This window comes from Nannobrachium achirus, assembly GCF_963921795.1.
Source record: "Nannobrachium achirus genome assembly, chromosome: 19".
Lineage (NCBI taxonomy): Eukaryota > Metazoa > Chordata > Actinopteri > Myctophiformes > Myctophidae > Nannobrachium > Nannobrachium achirus.
Genome location: NC_137826.1, coordinates 27,868,223 through 27,880,742, shown reverse-complemented (window position 1 = coordinate 27,880,742; position 12,520 = coordinate 27,868,223). Strand labels below are relative to the sequence as shown.

The following is a 12,520-nucleotide window of genomic DNA, read 5'->3' as shown; positions in this document are numbered from 1 at the left end:
CATATAACATTGAATGACAGACGGATAGAACACTATGCAGTAGAAATGCAGTAGTATCGGTTCGGTATCGGTATTGATTCTGTCATATCGGTAATATCGGATCGAAAGTGAAAAATCAAGATCGCTGCATCTCCTGTTGTGTTTACCTGTCCTGCTGCTGCTCTTGCTCGGGTCCGGGCCAAAAGAGTTCACAACATTGCCTTGGTTACCCCCGGGCGCATGGACTTTCATGCTTCCGTGCGCCTTCGTACTTTCCTCACCACCATCCTTATTATCCTCAGTCTTGTGAAGCCCACCGTTGTCGGCGTTAAAGTTTTCATCCTTATCTCCAAACCTCCCCTCTTCTTGGTTACTTCTCTTCTGTCGGGCGACGGTGGTCTGTAGGTAAATCACCTTGAATTTCTCCTCCGAGAGCGCCCGTTGGAGGTTTTTGAGATTCCCTTTGCATTTGTCCAACTCGCTCTCTATATCTTCCACTGAGTTTAAGTCCATTTTGGGGACTTCCCCGGCGTCGGGAAATTCACTCTTCCAGTGCTTTTCGAATTCCTCCTGCTCCCACATTTTTGTTGTCGTCGCGTCTCTCGAACTGTACTGCAGCCTCAACGCCTCCTCCGATCTTGTCTTCGCCAACAAGTTACACAGACAGTCAATGGCGATTCTAAATGTATAGACTAGTGACTAGTCTCGTCTGCCGCCTATCATCACAAAAACTTGCTCATGTTGAGTTTCATGTACAGCTATCGCAGCAGGTCTGCGGAGGCACTGATGACAACTTTGCACTGTCCTACACACAGTACACACTCAAGTTGCTGGATGCTTCCGGGTGTATTTTGAGACAAGGCTATGATGAAATTAGCAGACCTACAAGCTCACAACGCGTCGCTTCTCGACGCGCTGTGAGCTTGTACGTCTCCCAATTTCGGCACGCGGCACGTATAGCACGGCGAATTATAAATAAGGCTTTTAAAGAGAGTGGTTTTAAAGCTTACCTGCCTTTTGGGGTCAGTAATGCCAAGTGGGCACCTGGCTGCTGATGGATGTGTGTAAACATTTGTTTGGCTCCCCATCCACTGCACTATCATTTAATTAATAACTCGAACTTCTAAGCCTGTGACGCAAGGTTATTACAGTAGCCTACTAACTGCTCATCTAATTTCTTGCTTTTGTAATTACTAATTAGTTTAGGCCTGCTGTGTGTGGTGCTGAGCAGCTTTAGCAGTGGTTGCAGTAGCTTCTCAATAAAATACAGTAGCCTATGTTAACTTAGGACTGCAGTCTTTGCTGCACACCAAAACAAGCATATAGCCAAAGAGATGTCTGGACTGTTCAGTAGAGAATACTGGCTATGCTGAATTCTTAATTCTCCACAAACAACAACACTATCAATTTTCACATTTCTGTCTCTGACTGTATCAGAGGATGGTTGTGTAGGTAGGCTACAGTAAATCAACCCCCCTGGATATACCAGTGTCCAGTGATATATCAGGTAGGTTCAAAAAGCTAATTATCTAAAATAAACACAAATAACTACATCTTATCGATCATATGAAAAGGATATTCCAGGAGTTAAAGATAAAATATGAAATTCAAATAACATAATCATGATGAGTATGATTTTGATTGTTGCTCTACTAGCAGTGGTAAATGGTGGGTAAATATGAAATAAATGCATTGTCACTCAGATTGAATTGATGGGAAAAGTACAGGACAGTAAATAGTTCACTGATACAAGGTCAACTAAAAGAATAAAGACCACAAGAAAGCTTTTGGGCTTGTTTAAATTGGGGTCCCTTTTTTCTCAATTCATAAAACATTAAATGATATGCAGACAAATAAAACACAGTACTATGCAAAATATACTATATCAAATGTATCATAACAACACTTTGACATTTACTTGTGTCTTTTTTGGGGGTCAGCGTTGTGTCCCCTCTACAAGATTATGGTGTTATAACAGAACACATTTGATATGAGTATCATGATATCCAGGGAGGAGACAGAACTGCACTCGTGAGTATAAAACATTTCAGAGATGGTATGCATGATGTGCCCACTGACACCAAGCCCTCTATACTCCTGTGGCTCCATTAGAGAGTCTCTATCAACAGCATGGTTGTGCTCAAATGCTCCTCTGTTATAACAATAGCACCGACACTGACACACAATTGCAGTACATAAATTTTGGAGATTTACCAGACATCACGTGTGTAATATAGGAATGTAAAAGACAAGCCCTGTGGGTATGGTTCATTTTCTTCCCTGGTGGTTTCAGCGGTGAGACATTAAGACGGGGCAGTGGCCTGAATGTTTATCAGACCACTTGCTACCAGGCCTCAGAGGAAAACAGTTTTTCCAGCATATCAACTAACTACCATCAGTGATTCTGTGCATGCATATTCCTCACTCTTTGATGCATGCATGCATCCAGAGCATGCACACACATGTCATCACTTGGATTAATGCTTATGATTGATTTATTTCAGAATATGGAATTTGGTTTTATTCTAGTAATGATAATTCCATAAGAACACTGCAGGCCTGTTGTACACAAAGGAATAAACCTTGAACTTGACCATCTCAATATGATCTAACAGCTACATTCAACAGACAAACTGGTGAGGAGCCAAGCAGATGATTTCCAGTAAACCTATAATATTCAAGATAGGAATCACTGGACGGAGAGAAGGAGGGAGGGGGGCATAAAGATGGGCAGTTGATGTCTCTGAGTGCCCATTTTGGATCCTCGCCAAGAACTGAAACATGCATGCTTCTAAACACTCTCTCTTCTGGGGCTTCTAAACACTCTCTCTTCTGGGGAATCATTGATCAGCAAACATTAAGCCAAAATTATACTTCATCATATGACCGTGTTGCTCCATCAAAAAAGATTTTCAAATCAATCAAATCACTTATTTTTAGCAAGCAACACGGTTGCTTTGTTGACATCCCTGGTTGGAGGAAGGAATACAGAGGCCAGAGACAGACACTTCATGAGTGTGCGATGAGAGAACAGGAAATTCATCATCAACTTTCTGACTAATTCACAAGCATGTGACAAGTCTGAGGAATTCAGAAGTACCACTGTCTGTCTTATATGACTGACACCAGTCAACGTTATCTTTGATGTCAGATTTAAAGACTCCCTGCTCGTTGTATTTGCATAATAAGTAGAAGCAGTGCTCTTCCGAGCACAGGTCTCCGCCAGGTCAAGTAACCAGGTCAGGTAGGTTATTGGGGCCTCCTGGTGGCCCAATAATAGGCCATGGTGAAAAGGGTGCCATGCCTTCTTCTGCCTTTCACGGCAATCGGACGCTGCATGCATGATTTGAGGCATTTTGTTCCAAAAATGGGTCTTGCAAAAGTCGACATGCTGGTAGCGCCGTTTTTAGCGCAAGGAATGTTTTTTTGTGCAAAACAAATGCTTGCAATGGATTCAGGATCATGACAAATCCCTATTTAGACCCCTCACATCCTACTTAAAGCATGTATTTTCTTCCTGTAGTACTGTATAGTGTCAATGGGAGCCCAACTTGATTTGGCCGCTGTGGCGACCCCGAAGGTCGCTGACTCGGGCGCCCTAGCTAAATCATTGGGTTACATCTGTGCAAAATTTGGGGCTTTTAGACTGATTTGCACGAAATGACCATTTTATCCCCCTAAGGCCCCCAGACTATCAGGGAGTAGTGTTGAATGAGGGTAGTTGGATGGAGGCAGGTGCTCTGTCCTGGTGGGAGCTCCTCACTGGCAGTGCATAGATATAGTGACCCAGTAGCGCACATTAGCAGGATTAATTGGCATAATAATAAAATTGTCTACTCTAAATTTATCTAAAAAAGAATAATAATACAAAATAAATAAAATAAAATAAAATAAATAAATTGCTCTCCCCAAAACTCATGCACTGTGCTGGCCAATCTCAACGTGGTCTATACTCTCTCAGGTGCAGCTGGTGGTCAGTGTGAGATCCCTCACTCACACTGGCACATCCGAGCCTCCGAGGCCTGGGGGAAGTGAAGGTGTCTGCCTCAGCATATCTTGGTGTTTTTAGGAGTTACTGTGTGTGTAGTATCCGGGGTATGCTAGTATGGAATGGAGTGATTTCCCCAGCATGCCTTGGGCTGCACCCACACACTTGTTATTTGAGTTAGGTTCTGCATGGTATTGTTTAGTTGCCGTTGTTCTATTTGGTCCTTTATTTTCATATTTGCAATAGAAAACACCCGTAAAGCTCTATTTGTGTGCATACCTTCGTACAAGGTACAGTACAGAAAAGTGTAACACATACAGACAACTCATTTTTATGTTCTGACTGGTAGGCTACTGTTTTTAGGTTAATGGTTATGTGCTGCCCCCTTGTGGTTCTTTGAGCTGCATGATGAGAAACATGTTGAACATGTTAAACATTTGAAATCACCAATTAAATTGGGTAACACAGTAGAAAACACATTATTGAGTGTAGGATATTGCTATATTTATTGATTATTGATTGAAGACTTGGAAATGAATGTGCCAATACTTGGTAAAAAATGCCATGAAAAGTAATGTTCAAAGAAAAGTACATTATAAGACCACAAGTTATTTTTGAACAATATCAAAGAATGAACAAGGTTAGAAAAGAAGTATACTTTCCATGACATTTCATCTCTCTCTCTCTCTCTCTCTCTCTCTCTCTCTCTCTCTCTCTCTCTCTCTCTCTCTCTCTCTCTCTCTCTCTCTCTCTCTCTCTCTCTCTCTCTCTCTCTCTCTCTCTCTCTCTCTCTCTCTCTCTCTCTCTCTCTCTCTCTCAGAATATAAAAAATAACAAAACAAAATACAGTGTCATTATAAAAAAAAAACATTTCAAATCATATTCCGACTATCCACAGAAACAAAGTAACTTTCATTTCACATATATATATATATATATAAACCTCTTAAAATCTGTTATGCAATTATAATAATTGTTTACAAGGCAACAGTAGGAAAGCACCATTAATACCACCACTGGGTTTACAGTAAGTGACTCGTAGGTAGCGGCAGTGTGTGCTGTTGCAGTAAAAGGCCACAAACATGTCTTCATAAAAGGTCCAAACGTTGTTATTGACGATACCTCAGATGGCCTTCCTGAGCAGTTAAAGGAGATTAGCATACTTCAACTTCAGAATGTTATATTCTGCAAAACATCTGCTTCTTCAGTGTTTTAAAATATTATATACTAAACACAAGTGCAAAAAATTGTAGCATAAATGCTAACCACAACAATAGTCTTTTAGATCAATCACTTTCACAGTATTACCAACAACATTTCCACAAAAATGTTTGCATAGTTAAAATATATTCCAATCCTGACACAAAAGTCTGTGTAGTATATTTAATCAACACTAAAAAAACGACTTTAATTTACTAAAAACAAAAATAAAATCTGTAGAGATCATTACTGTGAATGTGCGTACCCACAAATTCTATTTCTTGAATAGTAGGTAACAATTATTTATGTTTTTCTGATAGCTCTAGCTGCCAAGGTCTCTCGCCTCGTGGTTACGAACGCCTGTTGTTTTTCATAATAGGCTGCCTCATTAATAAAAGTGGGGTACACCGTGCCAGTTCCTTCATAGTGGAGGGTCCTTCCATCAAATGTTTGGAACATAGGGTCACCAGGGTTCAGTGGCTCCCAGTCACAGTCCTGGAACGACAACAAGGAAAAAGGCTGAAGAGGGCCTTTGTGGAAACCTGACACCTTGCTTGAAGGAGGTCTGTTCTTCTAAAGCCTGATTGTCTTTGTCAGGCCAACAGGACAGGAGGCAAAGGCTATGTTTTCCATGTCCTTATGTACGTGTGTGTGTGTGTGTGTGTGTGTGTGTGTGTGTGTGTGTGTGTGTGTGTGTGTGTGTGTGTGTGTGTGTGTGTGTGTGTGTGTGTGTGTGTGTGTGTGTGTGTGTGTGTGTACACATGTGACTGTGTACAGCTAATCTTGGAAAGCGCTGCACGATCGGCATGAAACTTTGCATGCACAGTTGCACACTCCACCTCAGTTTCTTCAAATTGGCCTCATAGTGGCACTATGCCAGGCCACTTTACTTTTTTTTGAGTGGTGGTCACACCGTCTCCGAAGAGTGACCTTGTCCGTTCCTATGTCACTATGTTACTATGTGTGTCCATACTCCGTAGCATGAGCTGCAATACCGCTGGTGACCAGTGGTAGGCCTGTACACACACACACACACACACACACACACACACACACACACACACACACACACACACACACACACACACACACACACACACACACACACACCACACCAGACCACACCACACCACACCACACCACACCACACCACACACACACAACCGCTGGCTGGCTTATTATTATTAATATGTATCTCATATTTTTCATATTCCATTCCAATTGGCTATGATCAGTGGTGTGTTCTAGATCTTCTTTTTAGGGCATACTATAATCTACGATCCGTGGCCATTCATGCCACGCCAGTGCATAATGCCTATCAGATACGCTACTTTGAAAGGTTCACGAGGGCAGACACTTTTCAAAAAATAATCTTCACAACATACGGCGTATACCCACGTGACAGGTAGATCACAGCACTGGCTATGATTGCCTTCAAAAGTTTGCGGGAGGGGCCCATTTTACAAAAGAATCCAAAAGTAATGTAATGTATGAGCCATAAGCGCTTTCACTTACACCCAAGGGATGCCACAAATGCTGCAAATTTCGCATTTAATATTCTCACATCCACCAGAGATTTGTCCTTTCCCCTTCATTATTATATCAGGTTAGTGAAAAGCAATTAATTATAAGAGAAATAACAAAAACAAGTTCTTAATTTAATATTCACCTGTAGATTGGGGTGCACCATGGCAATGATGTTGCCGTTGGTATCTCTGGGATAGTCCATCCTCTCTGAGACTCTGAACACGTCTATGGCACATGGAGGGAACTCCATACCTACAAAACAGAGAAAACAGCAGCCTTCTGAGTCGTAGTTCAAGCTACATACTGTCAGTATCCTGCATTCTTAGAAATTGTCCAAGGCTGGATGCTTTTACTTATCACAACCATGCATTTAATATAAAGTTAGTTCACAACAGCAGTCAAAAAAAAAAAACATTAATTTGAAATTTAATGAAATCAGGCAAAGGTCAAAACATTCAACTATTTTCTATGTTTATGAGAGTTTTTTTTAGTTATTGCTTTATTTAAACAGGAAAGCGAGGGAAGAGAGACAGGAGATATGGGAGACATGTCAAGAGTCAGATTGTCAATACCTCCACATATCCTCCTTTTCTGTATTGTCTATGTAATGCATTTGTTTCATAAATCAGGCAACAGTGTTTGTTTCTCTTGAAGTAGGTTTAATTGTCTAATGCATTACTTTTTAGTGGAAGCTTGCAAGTTAATAATAAAATATATTTAAAAAAAAATGTTGTTCTCAATTATTCATTTTATAAGTAGTAATATTTACATTATATATATATACATTGCCAAATTAGCCCTCTGCCCTCAGGGTGACACAGAACCCTTCTACTCTGTGTTGGTTTGCAGTACACTATGCCTTACTTAATGGTAATAATAAGGTATAGAATGTAATGTTATTATCTCATACAACCCAACGAGTTGCTTTTTCATTTTCAGAGAACTGGAAAACCAATTATTCATGACCACACCAGGGTATTCATTAGCACCAGTGTGGTCCTGGGACAGAAGAATACTGAACCATTGGCACACATGCTGATGACATGGAAACTAACCAACTTCCAACAAGCATGTCATTCACCAACAGTCCAGTAGATAGACTGAAACTCACACTTGGCACAGTTTGCTTGTTTGTGTAAAAACAAGGAGGAAGGAAAAGCTGCCTTATTGCTAATTGCTGAAACGCTGTTCTCTGAATGTTTAACCACGGTCATCTGAATCCTGAAACAATGTTCTCTGAATACTGAAACAAAGTTCTCTGAATACTGAAACAATGTCCTCTAAATGCTGAAACGCTGTTCTCTGAATGCTCAAACACTGTTCTTCTGCTTTAGAAAATAGGGAGGGGGACACTTGTAGAATCGCCCAGCCAAGCTGGTTGCACCGCAGGGATTCAAACCCCTAACGTCTCTGCAGTGGCAGTGGCACTTGTACATGTTACAAACTATTGTACATTGCTTTGTTGTGTTGAAATTGAAAACGTGCATATTATGACTGTTGCTAGAAAAAAGGTATAGTGTGATTCGATGCTTAAACAGTGCTTTACAGTCACCCTTTCACAAATACATTCACAAACATTCACAGACCAACCTGCTCATCAGGAGCAGTTCAGTGTCTTGCTCAAGGACAACAAGTAACCAAACTGTTTCCAGACTGTCTACCTCCTGAATCACTGGCATGCTCTGTAAGCTGCTGTGATTTGTGTTACTACAGTCTACCCTACCTTCATTAAATAGCTCAATGAAGTCCAGGGCATGTTTCAGAATCACCCTCATAGATTCAAAGATGTTGCTCCTTAAAACCCCTTGAGGCTGAGGGCCAACCTCCAGGCCTGAAATAAAACATAATCCATATTTACATGCATTAAACTATTATTATTATTTGCTTATAACTGATTGGAAATGGTGTTAAACATTAAGCATAATGTACAGTATTATCTTGCTATTAGATCATTACTGGAGCATTTTGAACGGACTTAAGACTCACCAATAGGGTGCTTGGCCACAGACCGTGTAGTTGAATATTTCAGAAGAGGATGTTCATTCAGCAGAACAGGACAGCTAGCTGGAGCAATGGCCTTCTGCAAAACAAATACAAAAGTAGGAAAACAGACACTTTTAGAGGTGCTGGTAATGGCAGCAACATACAAACTATGACCTGTTGTAGCGCCACCTTGAGGCCGATTTGAAACATTTGGGGTGGCAATTCTTCCTTGGTCTACTGGGAGTGTACTGCTTGCAAAGTTCCTCGCCAATTGAAACTGCATTCATGATTGTCTCCACCAGCCGAAGGTTGAGGGAGAGTATGTTTTCCCCTCCGTCCGTCCGTCCGTGCGTGCGTCCGTGCGTGCGTGCGTCCGTCCGTCCGTCCGTCCGTCCGTTTGTCCGTTACCAGCTAATCTCCGGCGCCGTTGGCCCGGTCGCTGCCAAACTGTGCACACACACTCCCTCGACACCAATTCAGAACCTCTGCCCCAAATATTTCACATGGGCCTGTTCTAGCGCCACCAGGAGGCCGACTTTTGCAAAACTAACTTTTGCCAGTACTCCTACAGATTTTGTCCAAAAATCACGTAAATCAGTAGACAGTATCTCTACAGTCATGTGATCGACATGGATGTGTCAGATTTTCCATATTCCATCTTGATTGGCTAAAACTGGCTTTCAAAGTTTGCAGGATTGGTCAGTTTTGAATAAAATGCCTGAAATCCTGAACGCAGTGTGCGATTTTGGTGAAATTGTGCATGCACATTCCCAATAGGCAGAGGAATAAATGCCACTTAAGAAAAATCAAATCAGCCTCATGGTGGCGCTATAACAGGCCGATTCATGTTTTCACCTATAACTCCACCGATTAGTGTCAAACTTTGTATGCGCACTCCTTAGAGCCAAGGTAAAACCTTTTCCCTGCATTTTTTACATCAGCCTTTTATAGCGCCATCAGGAGGCCGACTTATGTAAAACACATTACATGCCTGACCTGGTGGAGACCTGTGCTCGGAAGAGCACTGCTTCTAGTTTGTGCTGTTTTTAAAGCATTATTACTAGCCAATTGGGAATGGAATCTGAAAATTCTGAATGATACATCTTGCTGAAACTGGCACCGCGAGAGCATTCATTAGCATGAGAGTAGTGTAGTATTTCTCACTGCAGATATTAGCTGATGAGGTGTTTTTTTTTTCTTCTAATTTGTCATAGCCATGGATAAAGAAGTTAGGGTAACAAGTCTTAAGCCAGTAAGAACCTTTGGCTGGCTAAACTTTGTATGAATGTATTACTTGTTCAATAAGTAGTGATAAGTAGATCATTATGTTTTTGTTCATAGAGCTTCACCAAAGAGGCCTACAATTAGTAGAACATTCACTTGCTAGTGCACACACAAACAGTCAACCACAGTTATTGGCCACTACTGTATACCACTACTATAGCCAGCACCACTTACTATATTTTGTAAACAATTCTATCAGTTTGACAGTTGTGACAATGTATTCTAAGGGAAGTTGAGAAGTTGACTGCTCCTGAGCACTGCTGAAGCAGGACTGTTACTATACCTTGATATAGTTCATCATCTGGAGGTTGAAGTGGTCTTTGGAACTTTCTAGAATCAGACTGCAGCCCATATTAGAAGTAGTGTTGTGGAGATCAAAGATAACGTCATAGGCCTCTGGGCTGCCTTTAGGTCCGAACATCCTGTTGATCTCTTGGGCCCGCTGCACCTCATAAGGCAGGTCATCTCCACTTGGGGCACTTTAGTGAACAGAGACAAGATGAGAAAAATCATATTGTCATAGAATCTTGATAATGATCTTGATATTGATGTCACCACTTATAAAGTAGTTCAGACAAAAGAACAAAGTTCTATGATAAGTTGATTATTTACGCTAACCTTAACATTGTCTAATGTTGTGGATGGTACATATTTGCATGGCATGTACGGTAACGAAATTCAATGTTCAAGACAATGTAAAAATGTGTTTTTAATAATAAAGACTTCAACAAAAGCTTGCGTGTCTGAACCAAAGAAACACACACACATGAAGAGCACTTGACTAGACAGTTCCATGTTGTGAATACACTTGACCATATGCTATGCATGTTCTCAATAGATGCAGAACAAGCTGCTCTCTTTGTTAAAATGAAGCATTTGAAAAATAGTCCAGGACATTCTCTAAAACTACTGTATAATGACACGGTACCTATACTGCCCCCACCATGTGGTGTCGAGCATAATACCAGTTAGTGGTATTGTCTGCTTTGCTCAATACTTACACATTCAAAGAGTTGCCTAAAATGACAAGATGATAAAATGTTTGTATTGTATGTATTATGTAGGCCTATATACAGTATTATTACTGATGAATTGAGCACAATGATGGACCATAATGAAAAACTATCCCCCAGGGACTTTTATGTTATCCTTTTAAGCATAACGTTTGATTGTGCCACCAGTAGGCTACTGTTAACAATCATGTTAATAAAGAAAGTATTAAATCAATTAACCCCCCCCCCTCCCCAAAGGAGCAAAAGAATTCATTAAAAATGTAGGTCTACAACTTTATCAATATTGCATGCCATTTAGGCAACAATCACTGTGAGGGCAGGGGTCATCCAAATCTATTCTTACACAAAACCTACTTATTAATGTTAATTATAGCTGATGAAACCAAAGAGAACTCTGCTGGGTTGGTGTGGCAGTTCTCCTCAATTCCCTGCTGCTGAACACGTTGTAGATGTGAGTCATATCATATAGGCTATATAGGCTATGCCTATGTTTGCGTAATACTAAATTTTCCGCTGTGGTGCACATCATGCATGAAAGAACCAACAAAAAAGTGGTCTGCTCTCAGTGCTCTGAACGCGTTTAGTCTATTTGTCAGTCACGTTTCGTTCACGTTTTCCCAGCTGGCTGCATGCTGACAAACAGAGCGGCATCGGGAGCCTTCGCCCCGTGTCACAACTCACAAGTCGCAAAGAAATTCAACAAAACAAGCGTGTCAAATTTGGGAGATTGGTCACCTTGCAATCTCTATAAATTGAGTCGGCTAAAAAGGAAAGGACCCGCAAACAAGCCATTGTGCCTTCTTGGGCTTCAATCCTATTGGTAGACTTTTATGTGTAAGCTATGTGACCCGTAGGCCTACTGTCCTGTGTTTTTCCTAAAGTAATCAATCAATCAATCAATCAATCAATCAAAAAGCATTAAAGCAAGCCAGCCGGGTGCTGTCGGTTGAAAATCTAGTTAGGGCTCTGCGTGTCAATTGAGGTTAGCCTAGTGTAATTTATATTAGCCTATAGGCTTATGCTCTTCACACCTGTCCTGTCCGTCCGGGTCAGCCAATTATTCATGACTCAGCAAGTGAGCAAAGAGAGTGACCGATAATAACACTTGACTTTTAAGTATTAGCCTAAATACATCGGTCCACTAACATTTACCTTAGATTGTCAGTGGTGAAGGCTCTGTTCAGGTCCGTGTCCACATATCTGGTGCATTTCTCCACGGCTCTGGGGTTGGTTATGAAGGGTCTCGTCTCAACCCCCTTCCTTTGGATCTCAGTGCCATTCTTTATCCACATGTTTACAAGCATCACGCCTGACATCTCATTTCCATGTGTGCCTCCAAAAACAGCAACTCTTCTCGCCTCGTTGAAACAGATGGCATTATTATTAAGTGAAGACATTGCTGGAACAGCAACCGTGAAATTGTGAAGAGAAAAAGACCACAGATGAGCTGATAAAAGTTTCTGGAGCTACAAACAAAGCCACTGCTTGTCGTTTCTTCAAATGCCCTCTGTGCTAGTACACTTACGTAATACACAGCCGCTGGAGA

At 41.2% G+C, this 12,520-nt stretch overlaps 2 protein-coding genes across 2 annotated transcripts in view; both read right to left on the bottom strand.

Annotated features, from left to right (window-relative positions):
• The window catches only part of abr (ABR activator of RhoGEF and GTPase), a 159,856-nt gene extending 159,084 nt beyond the window's left edge, over window positions 1–772 (bottom strand). The window contains exon 1 of the mRNA XM_080749846.1: window positions 147–772. Within this exon, the coding sequence (XP_080605972.1) occupies window positions 147–561 (415 nt within the window). The 5' untranslated portion in view covers window positions 562–772. The remainder of the gene's footprint in view (window positions 1–146) is intronic.
• A 3,693-nt stretch (window positions 773–4,465) lies between these two features.
• On the bottom strand, window positions 4,466–12,520 carry aspa (aspartoacylase). Its single transcript, XM_080749031.1, has 6 exons — window positions 12,127–12,520; window positions 10,245–10,440; window positions 8,681–8,774; window positions 8,418–8,525; window positions 6,837–6,946; window positions 4,466–5,662 (listed from the first exon to the last, which is right to left on the bottom strand). The coding sequence occupies exons 1-6, from the start codon at window positions 12,369–12,371 to the stop codon at window positions 5,471–5,473; spliced, it is 945 nt and encodes a 314-aa protein (XP_080605157.1). The 5' UTR covers window positions 12,372–12,520; the 3' UTR covers window positions 4,466–5,470.

Excerpts from the sequence above, each read along its gene's own strand:
- aspa (XM_080749031.1), bottom strand. The coding sequence starts at position 12,371 with ATGTCTTCACTTAATAATAATGCCATCTGTTTCAACGAGGCGAGAAGA. Across the intron at positions 6,947-8,417 it reads CATTGAGCTATTTAATGAAG|GTATGGAGTTCCCTCCATGT; the intron begins GTAGGGTAGACT and ends TCTGTTTTGTAG. Across the intron at positions 5,663-6,836 it reads TGGTGCACCCCAATCTACAG|GACTGTGACTGGGAGCCACT; the intron begins GTGAATATTAAA and ends TTGTCGTTCCAG.